The sequence below is a fragment of the Carettochelys insculpta genome, chromosome 2 (assembly GCF_033958435.1).
Source record: "Carettochelys insculpta isolate YL-2023 chromosome 2, ASM3395843v1, whole genome shotgun sequence".
NCBI lineage: Eukaryota > Metazoa > Chordata > Testudines > Carettochelyidae > Carettochelys > Carettochelys insculpta.
This window is the reverse complement of record NC_134138.1, coordinates 210020112-210043502: the sequence shown is the minus strand read 5'-3', so window position 1 is coordinate 210043502 and position 23391 is coordinate 210020112. Positions and strand designations below refer to the sequence as shown.

Here is a 23391-nt window from a genome sequence, read left to right as displayed (position 1 = left end):
CCTACCCTGGCCCAAGAACGTGCTATGGGGAAGGTGAAACACTGCCCTTTTCCCCCACAAACACACACATGCACACTCACTCACTCACTCTCATGGCCATTGTATTGGTGAGGTAAAAGTTCTTTCCCAGCCTCTTGCTCACTGCCTGTGAAAAAAGCCATTAATACAGTGCACATAGTAGATCCTGGCCAGACTTAGCATTTTTCCACTTTTATGGCTGACTGGGTGGGTGCTACTCTTTCTGACCAGGGTAAAAGAGCACTTCTCCTGCTTGGCTTGCACCTGTGTACTACCTCCCTCTTCTGGTCATATATGGTGGAGGGTGGGGTGAGTCAGCATGCTCAGGCAGACCTTCCATGTCTCTGCCCTTAAAGAGGCATACCACTTCTCCCAGCAAGCCAGACATTGCCCCCGACTGTGCCCTTCCACAGCAGAGACATGGAAGGTTCGCCTGAGCATGAGGAGAAACAGCAATACCTAGATTTTCTGTGGAGCCCTCAAATAGTCAAAAGGAACACACCCACCCATCTGGCTTAATGATTATTGTACTTAAACTCATCCTTTCCATATAGGAAATATATGTGTTTGTATAAAATAATAACCACCTTCCAGAATCATCTTAAACCAAAGGTATTTCATTTAATATTCTCTATCAGTCAAGAAAATGAACGCCATATTGCCATATGGTTCAATGTGATGAATCTGCTTTTGCACAGAGTTTAGGCCACCATTATTATAAAGAACACTTACTGCCCAGATTGGCAAGCTCAAATATAAATATTACCCCTATTTTTTAAAAAATGTCCTATGTTGTGGATAAAATTAATAAACTGTCACCCTTCATATTAAGGTGGAGATAAACTTAATTTTCTCAACTTGATCGTCTAACACTTAACAAACAAGAGCTTACAGTTTTTAATTTGTGAGCCTGCTGTTCTCCTCCTGACTGCTATGTACAGACACTTCAAAAAGAAAATGCATGTGCTGGAACATATCAGCAATGATAAAGATAAATATCACTAAGCTTTGCACTTTTTTTTTTGTGTGGGATGGAAGTAGTTCACTAGTTTTTCTACATCCTGGCATTATCAAACATAAAACACCCACAGTAATGTTTTGTTTTTAAAAATTTCTGTGCAACCTAAATTCCAATACATTTTATAGGTGTACACAGTGGCTTTGGCTTGTAGAATCAGTGAAAGTGGGTTTTCCTTAGGCAAATTTCTTTCCAGTAGTAGACATCCACCCTACTGGTACTTTCCCCACTGCCAATAACCATCACTGTCTTCCTTCATAAACTAAATTTAAGGGCGTTTGGGGATCTTGCTGTAATTTATCCATTTCTGTTTTAACAGTGCAGAACTGTGGCCCAAATAGCAATTTGACGGAAATCTGAAAGACACACCTAATCTGTATAGGGGGGTTTGTGCGTGCATGTGTGTCTGAAATCTAAATACATTTGTGCCATTGATTTAATAATGTGTTCAATAAAACTTACAACAGAGATTCAGCACAGATTCTTTCACAGCCAGGTAGTGTGTGCCAGCAATTTTTATCCTCCTTTCTCCGTGATTTAAGTTTTATTTGGGTGGATATTTAATTATATTTGCCTGAATTAAGTATACAAATCAAGAGTTTTACAAATCAAGATTAGCTGGATTTTGAAACTTCCCCATAAACTGATGTTAGTTATGGATTTAATTATTTGTGGACTGCTCCAGAAAGACACATACATGACATGAACTTGTACCTCAGTGGTTTCTTTGTATTTCTTATATATGGATTGTACACATATTTTTATACAGCTTGACTGTCCCTGGTCTAGCACGCCTGGGACCTGACTGTACATGAACCAGGGAATTTGTCAGACAAGAGGAAGTTAATGCCAGCTGCTGAGCTTCATTCCGGCAGCAGCAAAGGGACTGGCAGTGATCAAGCAGGGACTGGGTATGGGGTCAGGCAGGGCAGCTGTGAAGCCCCACAGCAAGGTGTGCAGCCCAGTGGGAGTACACCAAGCCCCATGGCCACCAGGCTGCACTCCTGCCACCAGCTGCAGGGCTCTGCAGCCACCCTGCCTCTTCCCAAGTGTCCCTCCTCCAGCAGTAGCAGAGGGGCCAGCACTGACTGAACCAGGAGTGGGAGGGTGCTCTGGGAAGAGGCAGGGTGGCCACAGAACCCCAGGAGCACGGCCCCATGGGAGTGCACCAAGCCCCAGGGCAGTCTGACTGCACTTCTGGCTGATGCCACCAACTGCAAGCTTGATAGTCGGGCCCAACGGGTAGTGGTTAATGGCTCAATGCCTGCTTGGTGATTGGTTTCAAGTGGAGTGCCCCAGAGACTGCTTGTAGGGCCAGCCCTGTGCAACATCTTTATTAATGAACTGGGTGAGGAGTGGATTGCACCTGCAGCAAATTTGCAGATGAACACAAAGCTAGGGTTCAGGTAGCTACATTGGAGGGTAGAGATAGGGTCCAGAGCGACCTAGACAAATTGGAGGATTGGGCCAAAAGAAATTTAGTGAGGTTCAACAAGGAGAAGTGCAGAGTCCTGCACTTGGGACAGAAGAATCCTAAGTACTGTTACAGGCTGGGGTCTGATTGGCTAAGTAACAGTGAAGCAGAAAAGCATCTGGAGAATGTAGTAGATGGGAGACTGGTTATGAGTCAACAGTGTGCCCTTGTAGCCAAGAAGGCTAATGGCATATTGGGGTGCATTAGGAGAAGCATTTCCAGCAGATCTAGAGAAGTTATTATTCCCCTCTACTTGGCACTGGTGAGGCCACATCTGGAGTATTACAACCAGTTCTGGGCCCCCCACTATAGAAAGGATGTGGACGCATTGGAGCAGGTTCAGCAGAGGGCAACAAAAATGATTAAGGGGCTGGAGCACATGACCTGTGAGGATAGGTTGAGAGTTTTAGGCTCATTTAATTTGCAGAAGAGAAGACTGCCGGGCACTTTGATATCAGCTTTCAACTTCCTGAAAGGGTGCTGTAAAGAGGATGGAGAGAGACTGTTTTCAATGGTAACAGATGGCAGAACAAGGAGCAATGGTCTTAAGTTACAGAGGGAGAGAAGTAGGCCGGATATTAGGAAAAACTATTTCACCAGGAGGGTGGTGAAGCACTGGAATGCGTTACCAAGAGAGTTGGTAGAATTTCTATCCCTAGAGGTTTTTAACTCCCGGCTTGACATCATCATGGCTTGAATGAGTTTGTTGGGGTTGATCCTGTTTTAGGCAGGGGGCTCTACTAGATGACCTTTTGAGGTCCCTTACAGCCCTAGTCTTCTATGATTTTATGATTCTATGAAAATGAGTATTTTGTGGCGTTTGGCGAGGGCTGGTCTGGGGGTGGAGGGGAATTGTTTTTTGGTGGGCCTGGCTTTTCCTCGGGAGTGCTCCCCAGTCTCAGACCACCTGTGGGAATGCTGGACCAGAGATGGTGCCAGATTATGGAATTCCGGACCATAGTGGTTGAACTTGTGGAATTTGGAGAAAAACCTCTCTCAGAAATTGGGATGAAAATTCTGACAGTACTCAGATAAAAAACCAGGATTTTAATGATTTTACCCTTTTTTTAACTACATGGTAGGGGTCCATTAATTATTTGGATCAATTTTTAATCATTTAATGAAGAAAACAGTAGTAAAAATGGAGAGAAAAGTGTGGATCGATTACAGTTAGAAGGACACCAAAATAGTTTACCTACATGTCCGATTTACATTCTGCCAAAGGCAGTAGGGGCTTGCCTTTGTGAGCTCTGAGTCAGGTGCTCAAGAACTGCCCTTCCGCACCCCCCATGTAAATGAGCACAGGCCAAGTAGGACAGAAAGCCCAGAGTTGTTAGGAGCGGAAGATAAATGCAAAATGTTCCGGGTGGTAGGAGGTACAAAATTACAATAAGTGGATAAGCCTTTGCCTTTGCAGTAGCTGTTACTGAGTTGTTTGCCTCCTTTCTACTCATAGGTGAAAGCATGAGTGTCTGTTAGCTGTTTCCTTTGTTAGAATGCCATGCAACGAGACTAAAAAATGGGAGCATTTTGTAGCCAAGATTTCCGGGCTATTTGTGGGTACTCGCATGAAATTCTTTCACAAGCTAGCCAGGATTTATCTAGAGTGTGTCTCTTTATGGAAAGGCATCTTTTTTGCAGATCAATGATAGAAGGGTGGATTATCTTTTATTTCTGTCTTGTCTGATACTAACACTCTGGTGTCACTGAGACATGAGTGTCATTTTTGGAGCTGTGAATACTTCTTTAGGGATCTCATGGTTTTACAGTAAATGTGTCAGTATATCCACTCAACTGGAGCACTGATTAGAAATTTTATTAAAATGTTAGTCATTTTCCTTCCTGTTTCTAGAGCCTGGGTTTCAGTGTGCTGTGATATAGCTGTGAACTGGCAAAGCATTCTCGCTATATGGTTATGACCATGCACATAGCAAGCATGTAACCATCTCAGGATTTTTATATCCAGAACTACACCTCCAAAATAGAAACAAGGTTTTAATAAGACCTAGTATAGAACCAGGTGTAAGGTGTAGATTTTAAGGAATAGATGTGTGCTGAATTCATTGATGTGTTTTGTGAGCAAAAATAATGGAGGACTTTTGTCACTTCATTTCAAAACTGCTCAACAGCCAACAGTAAAATATACCTGCTTGGATTGCTGAAAAATAATTATTTAAAAAAACCTCTGTATATTTTACTTGATTTTCCTCTTCTTTAAAATATGAAATAGTGTTACTTATTAATTCTGTGCTTCATACATTACTGTTCTGCACTTTTAACTTAACATATATAATAGAGATGTGCATTCTTTGCTGTATTCAAACTAAAAGACATATGTTGATTTAACCTGATGCTATTTTCGTTAATGCAGATACTAGGTATTATATGACCATTTGAACTTTTTATTCTCATATGGTAGGGCCTCATCCTTCAAGGTGGTGAGATCAGCCTCTGAGGCTGAGGAGACTCAGCGCCTTATAGGATCAGGGCCTTACAGCAACAAATGAATATCAGGAGAGCAGCAAGTAGGCTTTAACTTCTAAATTGAAACATTGGAGGTGCTGAAGAATTGCATTCATTGTTAATGGAAAAGATTCTAATGTAACCCATGGCTTGATCCTGCCCTACTATTCACTTGTGCTATGGACTTAGGTGAGAACAGGATCAAGCCCTAAGTGAATAAAATTAATTAATTAAGAATTATTATTTTTTATTAAACGATCTCATGGCAAAGATTGTGCATTTCAAGCACTGTATGTATCTGTAATATTCCAGGACACAGATTGCTAATATTTTTTTTCCTGTACAGATCTGAAAACCATGAGTGAACGACTCAAGAACAGGTACTATGTATCTAAGAAATTATTCATGGCAGATTTGCAGCGGGTCTTCACAAATTGCAGAGAGTATAACCCCCCTGAGAGTGAATACTACAAATGTGCCAATATATTGGAGAAGTTCTTCTACACAAAAATTAAAGAAGCTGGATTAATTGACAAGTAACTGTTGTTTCTTTCAACCAGTGTGCCTAACTTGTAGGCACAGTATGCTATTCACGTTCATGTAGATTTGGGACTTAATACCCGTATGTTCAAAAAAAAAAAAAAAAAAAAAAAGCCCTCTGTGTATTTTAACTAGCACTTTTAAAAGCCCTTTTAGTTTTGCAAACATGTATTATACTGAAGTTACAGAAAATGTTTATTTTATTAAAATGAAGCTTTATAATATATTTAACATTACTGTAAAAGTTCTTTTGCATACATATTTGCAGTATGGTCACGAATAGGCTTTTTATTATATATCCCTAAAACTTTCACGTGAAAATTTGCACGTTTGGGGATTTGGAATCAGAAATTCCCATACAATGAATGTTTTAGCTTATATAATGCAGTATCTATTTGAAGTTTTATTTTTTCCAATATAAATAAACCATTAAGGGAAAATTACAATTAGAGGCACTGAAATGTTTTGTCTCTACATTTCATTGTAGAGTCCTTTTCTATAAATGTACATATATTATTTTTTAAAAGAAACAGCTAGTTCAGATGCTTTAGGAGAAGAGTGACATGTTCTGGAAAGAAAAAAATCCTATGTAGATGCAAACTTTTCTATGGATTTTGTTTTTTATAAACATCTATCTGAAAATAACTAGTAATTTCATAACCACTATTTAAAAATTATTATAATGACTTTACTTATGCAGGACATAAGTTCCCAAAATAATTCAAAAGCTATCATAGTCATATATTATAGTCGTATATTTAATTAATTTAGTAGAGATATGTTGTTGATGTACTTCAGTGAACCATCCCATTTCCTGGTCTTTTAATTGATACATAGTATGGAGTTCCCAACACAGATCATGAAGACTGCTGCTTAAGTACATACCAAAATGTTACCTATGGCAGCCTCTAGTTTATATATTTGCCTATGTGGTAAACTGGATTTTCTACCAAGTTTTACTGTAAATATTTTATTATAATATTTAGACCCAGGAGTATATTTAAAAAGTTATATAGCTCATGTTAATATATCACTAGGTAGCAAGTCAAGCACTTCTGTGTACTACAGCTGACACTACATGTAGAAGGTACACTGGCCTTCCTAATAGAGATTAATACAGGCCAAAAAAGAAACTGTCACTTGACATTCATTTTGTAATTGAAATTTGTAAACTGGTTTTCAGAAGCTTGAGCTCTAACCTGGTGTTTTTATATGTGCAGATGTTACACTGGTAAAGTGTAGTAGTTATCAGGTTGAAAATAACTGAGTTGTGATAAAACATATTCTTGCAAATTACCTGTGCAGTGTTAAATCACAATTCTATTCAACAATAGATGCCAGAAATTAGTTGGAAGTAGTTATTGTGGTACTAAAGGTATTCAAAATGTTAACATTAGAATTGCCTCAATGCTTAATATATGAAACCAGTCTGAATTACATTTAGATTTGTAACTATAAAGGTACAATACTAGAATTATGTTAAAGCATCCAGTACTGACTATAAATTATATTGTAAACTGGGCCTGCAGATACACCTGCTGAGCTTGGTATCCTGTGAAAGTTTGTTATTTTCTAAGTACATTTTCTTACTGTCTTTAAATCAGATTGTCTCTTCTATATTGAAAGAATTTCTTTTCTAATTTAAAAATTAATATTTTCATAGATCTTGTGCAATAAAGCTACAGTAGGATATGTGGTTTTGCAATTGCTTTAACAGCTGATAAATTTTACATTTGTAAAATTTAATATATTGTACTGGTACAGAATAGTTTTAAATTATATATATTATACATGAACCTATTTTTGGTCTATTATTTCAGTAGATGACTGCTGCAAGACAATATTCTATTAGTTCTCATGTTTAAAAAATACACTGAAGCAGTTTATATTTTCTTGTATTGAACAGAGAATTGAAGGACCCACAAAAACAAGCAGTCCTGTAGTGCCTTAAAGACAAAGGATTTTGTTTATTGTGTAATGAGCTTTCGTGGGTAAGACCCACTTCTTCAAGCTAGATGAATGCCAAGACCCAGCTCTGCAATTCAGTTGTCTACCAGTTGCTGTGTGGGTAGCTGTTTTCAGTTTTATACTGCAGGCCAATGAATTCTTTTGGAGTGAAAAGTCAGCAGAGTTAGGCCATCTTCATGAATAATAATGAAAACAAATGCAGTATATTCATGTCAGGCGGAAACATTAATGCTAAAAGTGTTTGGAATGGTTTGAATAATTTTTTATTGGCTTCAGCAGTTTAGTAAAGTTGACAGTCAATATTATTTTTACATGAGTATCTGCTCTTGTATGGTTTGTGAGTTTTTTTGCCTACCCGGAGCCATTTGCTGTCGTCATTAGCTCCTGGCTTTTGATGTGTGCAGTTCATTCCCTTGTGAAGGTGCCAGAGTACCAGCTTGGATTTTAATGCTCATCCAGTCAGGCATCACTTCTGATGCAGCAGCTTGAGATATAGTTACAATCCCACTGTGCTCTGTGGAAGCTGCAAATACTGAGTAACTTTCCTTAGCCAGTCCTAGATAAACACAGGCACAACTTGTGTGTGAGTGTGAGAGGGAAAGGATCACACAGTTAAGAGCTGGAACTAATTAGCTTTGCCTGTGTGACATTTCGTATGGCACTGTATGTAAGTTGTTGTTCTGTTGGCCCTTACATTATGTCTGAACTGCAGTTAAAAACACACAGCTGGCCCATGCCAACTGACTTAGATTCAGAGCTCAGCTAAGGGGCTGTTTAATTGTGGTGTAGACATTCAGGCTGGTGTCCCAGAGCTCAGGCGCCAACCCAAACCCAAACATCTACAAGGCACTTAGTAGCTTAGCCAGTGTGCAAGCAGGTGCCTTTCAGATCAACCTAGCCAATCATCTGGGTAATTTTGGAAATGATGTGGCAGAGCAAAGGACAGGGTCCGGTTCAGACTCCTGCTGGCACTGAATCCTGCTTGCTCCCTACATAAGAACTGAAAACTTCTTACACATATTTTCTTTTCTTCTAGCAACATCTCCCTCACCTCTGGACATCTGTGGTGCTTTCCCCTCTCTGCAGCTCACTAAGACAGAGTTTTGGCCTGGCACACTCCTTCTTGGTCCTAGCCAGATGAATTATTCCCAAGCTGTAAAATGTATATAATATTGTTAACAAGTACTCCACAGATGACAAAATAATTATATACGATAGATCAAGGAAGACAGTCACATAACTACCTAGGGAAAAATACTGCGGAAAGGAATCTGGGGTTTATAGTTGACTCATTTCGCTTGTGGTCGACTGTGTGCCACAGCTGCAAAAAAAGGCAAGGCAGTACTAACAGCAATGTTGTAAGCAACATATAAGAAGTAATTCTTCCACTCTGCTCCACACTGATTAGACCTCAATTTGAGTACTGTGTCCAGTTCTGGGTGCCACATTTCAGGAAAGATGTGGAAAAATTGGAAAAGGTCCAGAGAAGAGCAACAAAAATTATTTTAAAGGTCTAGAAAATGTGATCTACGAGGGAGGAGTGAAAGACTTGGGTTGGTTTAGTCTGGAAAAGAGGGAACATAACAGTTTTCAAGTACTGAAAAGCTTTGTTACAAGGAGAAAAAAGTATTCTCCTTAACCTCTGAGGACAGGACAAGAAGCAATGGGCTTAAACTGCAGCAAGGGAGGTACAGTTTGAACATTACAGGCCTGTGTGCAGGAATGCCTGAGGGTGGAGTGGTGATATTTTTGTACATGTGGACCACCCCACACAGCGGGCCTTGCCCTTCTCCCCCCACCCTCAGCTCTCCACCTGGCCCTGCCCCCAACCCTCTCAAGCCAACCCTAGCTTCACCTTCCACCCCACCCTCTGCTAGGCCTAAAGAGCTCCCCCTACCACCCATTTGGCCCAAGGACCCCCCACTTCACCCCTGCTCAGCCTGAACGTCCCACCCCATACCTCTTCTCAGACTGGACCTCCCTCTGGAAAGCCCCAACATCCCCCTCTGCACAACTCCCCGCAGCTTGACCTGAACACCCACCCATTGCACCCAGCCAGGCTGGTCCGGAAGGGGGTCAAGGGCAAGGGTGGAGTGGGGAAGGGGTAGGGTGTCCCATTGGAGGAGTGCATTCCCACCCACTGCATACAGGCCTACATTATGAAAAACTTCCTGTCAGAATGGTTAAGTGCTGCAATAAATTGTATAAAAGTTCTGGAATCCTCATCATTGGAGATTTTTAAGAGCTGGTTAGACAAACACCCATCAGGGATGGTCTAGCTGGTGCTTGGTCTTGCTATGAGTGCAGGGAACTGGACTTCATGACCTCTCAAGGATCACTCCAGTTCTAGTATATGATGTCATTCAATATCTGATTACTGATTCACAAAGCAAACAGGGATGGTAGAATTGTGGGAGACACTGCTAGCGGGCAAAAAATAAGAATTTTTTTTCCATTCTGCATCCCAGCATCTCTCTTAATTCTGGGTGTTTGTTAATAGAAAGCAATGAAGAGATGTAGTTATGAAGCAAAAGTTTGTCAAGAAACAAACACTCCCCTTTTTTCCTGAGCTCCCTCATCTGTGGGCCAGCACTGGGAGCACTTTCCTGCAGAAGATAGAAGGTCCATCTTCTGCTTACAGAAGTTAGCTATCGACCAAGCAACAACTTTGCAAATTTCAAATGGGGGAGGACACTTGCTCGTTCCACCTATGAGGCTGCTAAGGCTCTCCTGGAACATTCCTTGATACCGTCTGGGACACGAGCCTCTAATGATCTGTAGCCTTCCACAATACACAGCTTAATCCACCTAGCAACAGAGAACTTGAAATTCTTATTGCCTGGCATTTCAGGTGGAAGGTTATGATAAGGAGCCAGATCTTGTGGATTCTGTACACTTGAGATTGATGTTCAATACTGTTCTGACCTCTAAAGAGTTCTTTTCCTTTGGATGTTATGGTTTTGGACAGAATGTAGGAAGTACTGTGAAAGCCGTGTTATCCGGCATTCAGATAACAGGTACACTCAAGTAGCTGGCATCAGCTCTGCTGCTGGCTGCCCAGCTGGGGCTGGTGGCTGCAGAGCCAGTGGAGTGAGGCTGCTGGTCCCACTCCAATATCTGGCATATTTGATTGTCCAGCACCCCCAGTTCCTCATGGGTGCTGGATAATAAAATTTATAAGCTGCATCTACACTTGCATTTCTCTTTCAAAAGAGGCATGCAAATGAAGGAAATTGCAAATGTAAATGAGGCACTGGTTTACATATCTGGTGCCTCATTTGCATATTCTCCTTTCAAAAGAAAAAAAGTGGCATAGATGGGGCTCTTTTGAAAGTAAACCCCATCTTTGAAAAATCCTTCTTCCTGTTTTGTTTCAGAAAGAAGGGTTCTTTCGAAGATGGGGTTTATTTTCAAAAGAGCCCCATCTACTCTGCTTTTTTTCTTTCAAAAGGAGCATTTTCAAAAGAATAGGCAAATGAGGCACCAGATATGTAAATCAGTGCCTCATTTACATTTTCAATTTCCTTCATTTGCATGCCTCTTTCAAAAGAGGAATTCAGGTGTAGACACAGCTTATATCTTCTTGAACTGTGGAAAGAGGAATTTGTCCTAGGAAGAAGGGTTCTGGTGTGCTGAGCACCACCATGTCTTCATGGGACATGCAGTAAGGCACTGGCCTGGAGAAGGCTGCTAGCTCACACACTTGTTTGGTGGACATAAAAGCTTCTACAAAACAAGTCTTAATGGATAAATAAGCCAACACTGTAGTCAGAGGCTCAAAGAAAGGACTTGTCAGAGCCTTCAATACTTGTGTGCAGTTCTCTTTGGGGAAGAATGGTCTGATTGCTTATGTAGCTAATTAGAATGCTTGAAGGAATCTAGCTGCATATGGGTTGTCTGCCAGGGGGTCAGAGCCTCCTGCAATTCCATGCTAGCAGCAGACACCAAACAAGTAATGGTACTTGGATGAAGACATCTGTCTATGCCACCTTGGAGAAAGTTCAGAAAGGTTGGAATTGCTAGATAACTGGGGTTTTCACAGTGCTCATTGCACCAGTTGTTTGAGTTTGGACCAGACAGAGGGAGTGCACTGCTTGAGTCTAGGAAGATATACAAAAAATGTCTTAATGACAAGGGAGGATAGATTAAGGCCTTCTAGTCATTAGTGGCTCTCTCTCAACGCTCGGGTTAGTTCAAGCCAGTCTGAGTCCTGGTGAAGAGGATCTGGTGAAGGGATGTCCTATATTCAGAGAGGTGCCAGTGTGAACTCTCTCTTCTGTGAGAAAATCTGCTTGGTGCATGAAGCATTAACTATCAGTACCACTGTCACTTGTCCTCATTTTTGTTTTCTGTACCATCTTCTCCCATATTGGAAACTGGGGCAACTTGCAAAGGAGGCCAACTGTTGTAGTAAGGTACCTACCACCATGCTGCTGGAGCCTGCTGCCCTCATGAAAGTATTTTAGCCTATTGACATTCATACAACTCCTGAATACGTCAGTTGAAGGGAGACCGAATCTCTGAACAAAGAGATTGAGAACCTTGTTGAAGCGCCACTCTAAGTTGTTGAGCCAGCTTCTGCCAAGCCAATCTGCTTTGGGCTCAGTTCTACTTTGCTGGGATTGCTTAGTGGGGAAAGGAGTAACTGTTCTGCCCCCCATCATTATCTCCGTTGCTTCTGCATGTGCTGTTGGACTTCTAGGTCCCCTTGCCTTTGTCTGCTTGAACCTCCAGCTGGTTGCTCCTTGAGGTGGGCTGGAACCTTTGCAAGCCTAGCCTGAACTCTCTCATCTCTGAGAGGTTTATGCTCTAAGCCTTTTCTTCTTCAAGAGCTTGCTCCTGTGCATTCCAATATGTGTGTGTGCTCGTGTGCATGATCATTGAAGACTTTTGCCTAGCGGCACCCATCATATCTGCTGTAGCGCCCCCTGTGGTGGCATCTCCATGGTGCCCCATATATACCTGTCGACCCATGCCCCCACTCAGCTCCTCTCTACAATGATGGGCATAGGCACTTGGGTCTTGCTTCACAAGTACCAGTCTTCCCACCACCACCAAGTTCAGCTTTTTTGTAGGGTAGATTACTTGCTTGTTCTCCATTTGGTAGTTTGTTAAACAGTCGGGGGGTCTTCACCTTCACTTTTTTTAGTGCTCTCAAGGCACATGATGACCCCAAGGCTTGAAACCTTGTTCAAAATGCAGGAAACGCATGCCTAGAGGTGACCCAACCCAGCATGCCTGAAGTGTTTGAGAGAAAGCCATCTCTTGGGGTTACCATATTTGACCTTCCTGAGAGGAAATGTGTCTGTATCCGTATCTACCAACTCACATTGTATTAATCGGTTATGCACTGTATATACTATAACCGATTAATACAACATGAGTTGGCAGATATGGATACAGATACACTCCCTTCCAGGGGTGTCCTCTTTTTTGTATGGAAACCCTACGTCTCTCAGATAGGTGCTCAGTTTGCTAGAGGTTTACGCCTAGAGCTAAGAGGGAGAGAGACCAGAGGCTTAAGCTCCTTCTCATGGAGTCAGCATTCCAACCACAGCTGCAAGGCACGGTCTTGACTCCCTTGGTGCTCAGTGCACTGGTCTTGGTGTGGGAGGTCTTGGTGCCACATCTCGACAAGTATTGGGGACATCAGCACTGTTCCCTGGTGCATGGCACCTTGTCCACTTCTCAGCACTGCTTGAACTCTCCAGTGCCAAAGAGGAAGAAACATGCAGAGAGGGAGGTTTGCCTACTCAGTGCACTGAAAAGGCCCCAGTGGCGATCCCCAAGGCACTGACCCTTAGGCAAATTCTAGTGTCTCAGGTTTGGGGCCATCATCCGAGACATCCTGGCAGTTCTCACAATGATGGCCAGGTGCTGCCTGCATTTGCTCGGTCACATGGCAACGTGCACCTTCATGGTACAGCACACCACATTAAGGATGTGCCCTCGACAGCTATGACTGTCATTAGTGTATCGCCCTGTAAGACAGTTTAGACTTGATGGTCACAGTGCCAACACAGACTTTGTCAACCCTGCACTGGTGGTTAGATGAGGCAGTTGTTCTCACAGGAGTCTCCTTAGCAGCTCTAACTTTCCCTAGTAATGGATGCTTCGGACCAGGGATGGGGAGCACATCTGGGTCAGCTACAAACTCAGGCTCTTTGGAGTGTGTCTTTGGCTCCACATAAATGTGAGGGAGCTCAGGGCCATCAGACTAGCATGTGTGACTTTCAAGGCCAATCTGTCAGGACATGGCATGTCAGTCAGTACAGACAACATGACAGCAATGTACCATGTCAACAAACAGGGTCCTCTCCCCTGTGTCATGAGGCCGTGATGCTCTGGGATTTCTGCGTACAGTACAACATCATGTTGCAGGCCCTTTACCTGCCAGGTGTGCACAATTCACTGGTGGACCAACTCAGCAGGTCCTTTACGGATCACAAGTGGGCTCTCCACCCAGAGGTAATTTATTCTATTTTCCGGAAGTGGGGGTATCCCCAGGTGGACCTGTTCGCCTCCTACCTCAATGCGAAATGCAGGACGTTTTGCTCCTACTGCAGTCAGAGCACATGGTCCTGGTCAGACATCTTCAGTGTCCCCTGGTCAGGCAGGCTGATGTATGCGTTTCCTCTGATTCTGCTAGTTCATGGTGTCCTTTTCAAGATTTGCTCAGAGGGGCATTGATCGTCTTGGTGGCACCAGCATGGGCCCATTAGCATTGGTACTTGACTCTCCTGCATCTGTCGATCCACAAGTCAATGATGTTGCTGATCCGGCCAGACTTGTTGATGCTGGAAGAAGGGACGCTGCAACATCCCAGTCTCCAGTCATTGCACCTCACAGCATGGATGCTCCATGGCTGAGGGACCCAGAGCTGGCCTGTTCGGATCCCATAAAGGAAGTATTGTTAAATAGTAGAAAACCCTCCACGAGGGTGACTTATTTGGCTAAGTGGAAGAGGTTTTTGGTATGGGTGTCTCACAGAGGGCTACCTCCCTCGCAGGCCCCCATCTTGTTGGTTTTAGATTACCTAAGGGGTCTGGTACAGGAGAGCTTATCCCTCTCCTCGGTTAGGGTGCACTTAACTTCTACCTCAGCCTTTTACCTGGGTCGTGGAACATCTTCTGTGTTCTCAGACCCCGTAGTCAAAAGGTTTCTTAAAGGTTTAGAAAGAATCAAACCCAAGGGTTCGGGCACCACTGCTCACATGGGATCTCAATTTGGTATGAGCCAGGCTTATGGGGGCCCCCTTTGAACCCTTGGCTACCTGCTCCCTGCTGTTTGAGTTACAAAACAACATTTTTGTGGCAATCACCTCCAGCAGGAGGGTATCTGAGTTGAGAGCACTTTCAGTGGACCCCTTGTACACAGTGTTTCACAAGGTTAGGCTGAGACCTCACCCTGCGTTTTTATCTAAGGTGGTCTCCACATTTCATGTTAACCAAGACATTTCCCTGCTGGTATTTTACCCAATACCCATGCCTCCTTGACAGAGCAATGTTTACATACCTTGGATGTTAGAAGGGTGCTGGCTTTCTATATGGGGAGAGGCTAGAGAGACTGGGACTTTTCAGTCTGGAAAAGAGGCGATTGAGGGGTGATATGATAGAGGTATATAAAATCATGAATGGTGTGGAGAAAGTGAACATAGAAAAATTATTTACCTTTTCCCATAATACAAGAACTAGGGGACACCAAATGAAATTGACGGGTAGTAGGTTCAAAACTAATAAAAGGAAATTTTTCTTCACACAGTGCACAGTCAACCTGTGGAACTCCTTGCCGGAGGAGGCTGTGAAGGCCAGGACTCTATTAGGGTTTAAAAAAAGAGCTTGATAAATTTTTGCAGGTTACGTCCATAAATGGCTATTAGCCAGGGGTAAAGTATGGTGCCCTAGCCTTCAGTACAAGGGCAGGAGATGGATGGCAGGAGATAAATCACTTGATCATTGTCTTCTGTTCTCCTTCTCTGGGGCACCTGGCATTGGCCACTGTCGGCAGACGGGATACTGGGCTGGATGGACCTTTGGTCTGACCCAGTATGGCCATTCTTATGTTCTTATATGGATAGGACGAGGCCCTTTAGAAGAATGCAGCAACTATTTGTGGCAGTTGCTGGTAGGATGAAGGGCCTTCCAGTCTTCTCCCAGCGGACTTCCTCCAGGATAGCAACGTGCATCAAGGAGCGTTACAAGCTTGTGGGGGTTCCTCCCCTGCCAGTTGGGGCACCCTGCACAAGAGTGCAGGCATAGTCTATGGCGTATTTAGCACAGGTGCCCATTCAGGACATCTGTAGGGCAGCCACCTGGTCCTCTATTCAGACGTTTACAGCACATTACTCTGATGCAGCACACATGGGAAGATGCTGCTGTGGCAGGGCTGTCCTGCAATCCATCTGGGGCTCCAACCCCACCTCCTGGGCATTGGCTTGTATTCACCCAACTTGGAATGGACATGAGCAATCACTTGAAGAAAAGACAGTTACCTGTTCTGTAACTGGTGTTGTTTGAGATGCCTGCATCCTCAGCACCCTCCTTTATGGCAGCGAGACTTGGACCCTGTATGCCCACCAGGAAAAGAGGCTGAACGTCTTCCACTTGCGCTGCCTCAGGCGCATCCTTGGAATGTCATGGAAGGACAGAGTGACCAACACCGCCGTCCTCGAGAAAGCTGGAATCCCAACCATGCACACCCTCCTCAAGCAGCGTTGACTCCGCTGGGTTGGCCACGTCCACAGGATGAATGATGGAAGGATTCCAAAAGACATCCTGTATGGTGAGCTAGCCTCTGGCAAAAGACCTCCCGGACGCCCCCAGTTGCGCTACAAAGATGTCTGCAAGAGAGACCTCAGAGAGGTAGACATCGATCTGGACAACTGGGAAGAACGAGCAGATGACCACAGCAGATGGAGGCAGGGGTTACACAAGGGCCTTCAGAAGGGCGAGATGAAGATCAGACAGCTAGCAGAGGAGAAGCGAGCGCACAAAAAGCACGATAAGGACTTGCCAGACACTCACTACATCTGCAAGAGATGCAGCAAGGACTGTCACTCTCATGTGGGTCTTCATAGTCACAACAGACGCTGTAAATGAAGTCCTCAATTGAAACTTTAAAGGGCGCGATCCATAGTCTATGCAGACTGAAGGATGCCTACTAGTTAGTTGTTTTGAGATGTGTTGCTCATATCCATTCCAAAACCCTCCTGCTTTCCCCACTGCCAGAGTAGCTGGCAAAAAGGAACTGAGCGAAGGGGTGTCGGGCAGTGCATATATTGGTCGCCATATAGGCACCACTTCAGAGGGTGCTGCAGTGACCCTATGGCTACTGGCTAGAGCAAAAGGCTTCAAGTGACTAGGCATATGCCCATGGCAACCCAACTTGAAATGGACATGAGCAACACATCTCAAAGAACATTAGTTACAGAACAAGTAACTGTCTTTCTTCCTCGAGTGTCCCCGTGGGTGCTCCATGATAGGTGTTGGGCTCGCCCCGGTGCCACAGATTGGAAACTTTCCAGCAGTTTCTGCCGGACTGCGCACGCGCCGGCACGCACCGCCCCCCCCGTGCGCCCCCAACCACGTGCGCGATCCGGTCCCCGCCAGTTCCTTCTTAACTGCCATCAGCTGCAGATGGAATCCACTCAGGCTGCGGCCAGAGTCAGCGTACTTAGAGTTTTTAGTTAGATTGTTGGTTTCTTTTTTTGCAAAAAAAAATAAAAATAATATATGTAGAAAGATTAGTAAAAGAGAGGGAGGAGCGGAGACAACGCGGGGACGTGAAGGCCAGTAGGCCTCCTGCCGCGGCAGGCTGGGGTCCGTGAGAGGGGAACAGGCAGAGAGACAGTGCTAAGTACCCTATTAACAGCTCAAAAGACTCACCGCGATGTCCTCTTCAGGATTCAAAAAGTGTGAGTCCTGCTGCGAAGCTATGCCGGCCTCCGATGGGCATAGTCAATGCATTAGGTGCCTGGGGGAAATCACATGTTACCCAGAAGTGTTCCTTCTGTGCAAAGCTCACAGCCAGAGCCAGAAAGGACAAAGAAATGCGCCTGAAAATGCTGTTGTTTGATAAGGCCCTCCAGCCAGATGTGCCGGAGAGGCCTCAATCGGAGGGACCCACAGGGCTCCATAAAAGGAAGGCGGCGTCCCTCACCCCCTCGGTGCAGAAACAGAGCAAGCTCTCTCCAGTCCGATCCCTGCCGGCAGCCACAGCCACAGTCACAAACAAGCGGCAGCGCGGCAGCGCACGTGGCAGAGGCCGAGCCTCCGATTACTAAACAGCCAGCACGCACAGCCTTCAGAGCAGCGGCCAGGCAAGTGCTGGAACCGGCGGCACAGATTCCCGCGGCGCCAACGGTGCAGAGCCAACAGGCACACAGCCTGCAGGCACCGGAGGAGGCTATCTGCGCGGCACCGACAGCAGGGCCGAGATCCCCGGCCCGGGAGGGGGTGGTGCCAGCCCCGCAGGGGAGGGGAAAGGCAGCAGCAAAAACCCAGCACCGCAGCCCTTCCCCAGACAGGGCTGCAGGGCTGCTTTCAACAAGCCCTCCCCTTATGCTGCGCACACCAACCAGAAGACATGGGTCTCCCCCAGCCTACCCAGAGCCTCCTTCTCCGTTCCTCCAACCGGCGTCACCATGGCTCGGGCCACCTTTGCCTTTTCTGGGATTTGACCCCCTGGAGTACTATCACAAACCAGTTTCACCATTGTCTCAGTCATCGAGAAGATCTCGCTCTCCCAGACATAGGGGGTATGCACCTCGAGAGTGGTCCAGGTCTCCATCCCAGGAGCCGTGCCCGTACTGCCATGGTCGCCCTTACCATGCTGGGCATAGACACCACAGGCATACACCCAGGGGCAGTTCCCCCCTGACCGTCCAATATCCCCGTGGGCACTCACGGACGGGGACGGAAACACAGTTGTCTCAGGGGGAGTTGATTTTAGAACCCCGAGACTTTCCCTCTCAAGCCTCTAGTGAGAGGGTGTACCACCGACAGCAGGACCCTGAGAGTTCGAAGGAGGCTTACCCTAGTGGTTCCTCCTTGTTCTCCCCCGACGAGGCTACAGCTCCCGGGGATGTTGCTCCCCCGGACGACCTCAAACAGTTTCAGGAGTTGTTTAAAAGGGTGGCCTTCACGCAAGGCATCCAAACAGCAGAGGTGCAGGAGAAGCACCACAAGCTCCTCAAAAACCTGAGACCTCCGGCCTCATCCAAAATCGCTATCCCGCTCGACGAAGCAATCATGGAGTCGGCCACCACCATATGGCAGACCCCGGCTTCCACTCCACCTATAAACAAGAGAGCAGATAAGAAATACTTCGTCCCGGCGAAGGGCATGGAGTTCCTGTTTAGTCACCCACAACCAAATTCACTGGTGGTAGAATCGTCTCAGCAGAGATCAAAGACTTCCCAGTACAAAGCGGGGGGTACGGACAGAGATGCCAAGAAGCTAGAGCTGTTCGGCAGAAAAGTATACTCCTCCTCCACCCTGCTGTTGAGAATGGCAAATTATGCAGCACATCTAGCGAACCATAATTTCGACAATTACTCCAGGCTTACTTCTCTCATGGATTCGCTTCCGGAAGATAAGAAGCCGGTGCTGAAGGCCATTGTGCAAGAGGGCTATGCAGCTTCGAGGACGGGAGTCCAGATCGCCCTGGATGTAGCGGACACAGCGGCACACTCAACGGCTACGGCAGTGGTCATGCGCAGGGAATCCTGGCTGCAGACATCGGGTATCCCGAGGGATCTGCAGGCAAAAATTATTGATCTCCCCTTCAACACGCAGAAGTTGTTTGCGGAGTCAACTGATTCGGTCCTTCACTTCAGTAAGGACTCAAGAGGTACACTCAGAACCCTGGGTATTTATACCCCTCCGTACAGAAAGAAAAAGTATTACCCTCAACAAAGGCGATACCCGTACCAACTTCAGCGTGCTCAGTACCAACGGGGCTATGACCAAGGGCGACATCAACAGCAGCAACAGTATAGAACTCCTAGGCAACGTTCCCAACAGAGCCGTGCATCCTCGGGGCAGGCCCAAAGGCAACAAGTTTGACGGACAGGTCGAGGGCTGCACCATTACTACCATCGCGCAATGCCATCCCCAACTAATGTTCCATCATCGCCTCCGACCGTTCCACTCACAATGGCAAAAGATCACCACAGACAAATGGGTACTAGAGATCATAGCCACGGGTTACGCGATCCCCTTCCAGTCGCTCCCACCACCAAAACCTCCGCCCAGGCCTCATCTCAGGGATGCTTCCCACGAGGCAAAACTCAAGCAGGAGGTGGACCATCTTATGTTCATAGGGGCGGTGGAAAGAGTACCGGAGCGACTCCAGGGGAAAGGGTTTTATTCACGATACTTCCTCACAGAGAAGAAAACACGAGGCTGGAGGCCCATCTTAGATCTTCGAGGCCTCAACAGGTACTTGCACAAACAACGTTTTTGGATGATCACAGTCGCCTCTATACTCATGGCACTGGACAATGGAGATTGGTTTGCAGCCCTCGACTTACAAGATGCTTATTTTCGTATAACGATCCACCCGGCACACAGACGTTTTCTCCGTTTTATGGTCGGCAAAGAACATTTCCAATACAAGGTCCTGCCGATCGGCCTCTCCTCGGCTCCCAGAGTCTTTACCAAAATCCTGGCAGTGGTGTCAGCCTACCTGCACAGACAGGGGGTATTTATATTCCCATATCTGGACGACTGCCTACTGAAAGGGGCCTCGAGGGCAGAGGTACTACACATGATATGCGTAACAGCAAACACGTTTTCTTCGCTGGGCCTGGTCATCAACCTCGCATAGTCAAAGACCAACCCCACACAAGACATAGAGTTCATAGGGGCACGTATAAACTCTATTACAGCAAGGGTCTATCTACCCGACGCCCGCTTTCGCGCCATCGGTTCCCTGGTGCAAGTCATTACATACAGCCCCACGGTGCCGGTCTTAACGTGCTTGCAGCTGCTAGGCCACATAGCAGCGGCAACGTTTGTGGTACAGAACGCCAGATTGCATGTGCGCAGCCTGCAATATTGGCTGGCGAGCATCTACAAGCCGGCGTCCCACACTGTCCACAGGGTGGTGTCGCCCACGATAGAGGTGCACAGATCCCTGCAATGGTGGGTAAAACCCAAGAACATGCTAACAGGGGTACCCTTTCACCAACCACAAATCTCTATTTTTCTTACTATCGACACTTTCCACATAGGGTGGGGAGCACACATCGGCGACAAGGTAACGCAAGGACTGTGGTCCCCTACGGAACAGTCACTGCATATAAATATACTGGAGCTCAGAGCAGTGTTCAACGCCTGCAAACACTTTCGAGACCACATACAAGGCAAAGTAGTCGGGATCAATACAGACAATACCTCCACCATGTTTTATATAAATCGACAAGGAGGAGCTCGATCCTGTGCCCTATGTGCAGAAGCAGTCCGGCTGTGGAGCTGGTGCATCGCCAACAATATAACGTTGAAGGCCTCGTACTTACCAGGAGCTCACAACGTGAAGGCAGACCAGCTGAGCAGGCGCTTTGCACTCACGCACAAATGGCAGATCTGCTCCGATCTGCTACGACCGATCTTTCATACCTGGGGGTTTCCCCAGATAGACCTGTTTGCCACCCAGCACAACAAGAAGTGCCCCCAGTACTGCTCCAGGGCAGGACTGGGGCGGGGGTCCTTGGGGGACGCATTTGCGATTTCGTGGAAGGGCCCCCTGCTTTACGTGTTTCCCCCCACAGTGCTCATCCACAAGGTCTTGCAGAAAGCCAGGAGGGAGAGAGCCCCCATGATCCTAGTAGTCCCAACGTGGGATCGACAGCAATAGTTCCCCTTGCTTCTGCGCATGTCGGACCGCCCACCGCTTCCTATTCTGGTGGCACTGGACCTGCTCACGCAGGCCCAGGGGTCCATAGTGCACCCACACCCTCAAGGCCTGCGCCTACAAGCATGGTTAATCCATGGCTCAGCTCACTAGAGAGTACATGTACGGAGGGAGTACAACAAGTCCTGGAGAGTAGCCGAAGGACCACCACCAGGAAGACTTACAAGTAGAAATGGACTCGATTCACTGCATGGTGTTCTGCCAAGCAATTAGCTCCCCTTGATGTGCCTATACCCATAATACTTACTGGACCTCAAAAGAGGCGGGCTCTCCCTATCGTCGCTGAAAGTCCACCTCGCCACTATATCGGCTTTTCAGCATGAAGAGGAAGGGCCCACGGTGTTTGCCCATCCTATTGTTACCAGGTTCCTGAAGGGGCTGGTAAACCTGTACCCCCCCTTGGAAACCGCTTCCACCATTGTGGAACTTGGACCTAGTGCTCAGCGCGCTAGCGGGCCCACCCTTTGAACCCCTAGCCACAGTTCCCCTACGTCCCCTTACGATAAAAACGACCTTCCTCCTTGCAATCGCGTCAGCTCGCAGGGTGAGTGCGCTCGCAGCAGTCATGGCAACGCCGCCCTGCACAGTCTTCTCAAAGGAGGTGGTAACCTTACGGCTGCACCCAGCCTTTGTTCCGAAAGTTTCTTCAGAGTTCCACCTTAACGAACCTATAGTTTTACCCTCGTTTTACCCGAAGCCTCACAGCTCCAGCAAGGAGGCACGCCTACATCTCCTGGACGTGAGGAGGGCGTTGGCCTTCTACATAGACAGAACTAAGTCCTTCCCGAAAATGGACAGACTCCTGGTCTCTCTCGCTCCCAGGTCAAAAGGAGAGGGTCTCTCCTCACAGAGAATCTCGAAGCACATTGTGTCCTGTATAAAAATGTGCTACGAACTTCGAAAGACTCCTTTACGGGCCCTGCCTAGGGCTCACTCCACCAGGGCGGTGGCGGCATCAACAGCCTTTTTCAAGGGCATCGCCTTAAAAGACATCTGTAGAGTGGCGACCTGGTCATCCTATGACACCTTCGCCAAGCATTATGCCCTACACTGGGTATTCCAAGATGATACCCGCCTCTCGACAGCGGTCCTTTCGGGGGCAAGCTGCACATAAACCGATTACCCACTTCCTTACTTGGGTTACTGCTGGGTAGTCACCTATCGTGGAGCACCCACAGGGACACTCGAGGAAGAAAGAGAAGTTACTCACCGTAGTAACGATGGTTCTTCGAGATGTGTCCCCGTGGGTGCTCCACCACCCGCCCATCCTCCCCGCTTCGGATCTCTGTTTAGTGTTTTTCAGGAGCATCCAAGGCGGTTGGTCAAGGAACTGGCGGGGACCGGATCGCGCACGTGGCCGGGGGCGCGTGGGGGGGCGGTGCGTGCCGGCACGTGTGCAGTCTGGCAGAAACTGCTGGAAAGTTTCTGATCTGCGGCGCCGGGGCGAGCCCGACACCTATCGTGGAGCACCCACGGGGACACATCTCAAAGAACCATCGTTACTACGGTGAGTAACTTCTCTTTTCACAGGGCCTTGCTCAACTTGTTGAGGGCAATGGCCACCCTTCCTATGGTCTTCGTTCACGGCGTGACTTGCCTCATCCAGGACCTACAGACTATTTGGGTACATAGCAGACTCCTCTTATATACTGTGCCATGCCCATGACACCAGGTGTGGCCGGCATCAGCATTCCTTCCATCCAGGAACCACCTGGACTGGGTGTTCACAGTTCATTTGAGGCTCTTCACTTCCCTCCATTGGTAGCGCCAGCCTCAGGTGATGTGTGTAAATTATTTTGAGTTAGGGATAGTCTAAACACAGCCTTGAAAGAAAAAAAAAGTCACTTACCTCTGTAACTCTTGTTTTTTGAGACGTGTTGCTCCTGTCCAGTCCAGACCCTTTTCCCTCCCATTTGTCCAACTTTCTGGCCAGAAGATACTGATTTGGGTGTGGGTCAGCAGGGGTATATATGCAACAGCAGGGGACTGTTGCTGC

General features: G+C 46.5%; 1 protein-coding gene across 1 annotated transcript in view; it reads left to right on the top strand.

The window, feature by feature from the left end:
* The window catches only part of KAT2B (lysine acetyltransferase 2B), a 62263-nt gene extending 54526 nt beyond the window's left edge, over positions 1–7737 (top strand). Inside the window, exon 18 of the mRNA XM_074984481.1 lies at positions 5320–7737. Within this exon, the coding sequence (XP_074840582.1) occupies positions 5320–5513 (194 nt within the window). The 3' untranslated portion in view covers positions 5514–7737. The remainder of the gene's footprint in view (positions 1–5319) is intronic.
* Positions 7738–23391: the final 15654 nt, after the last annotated feature.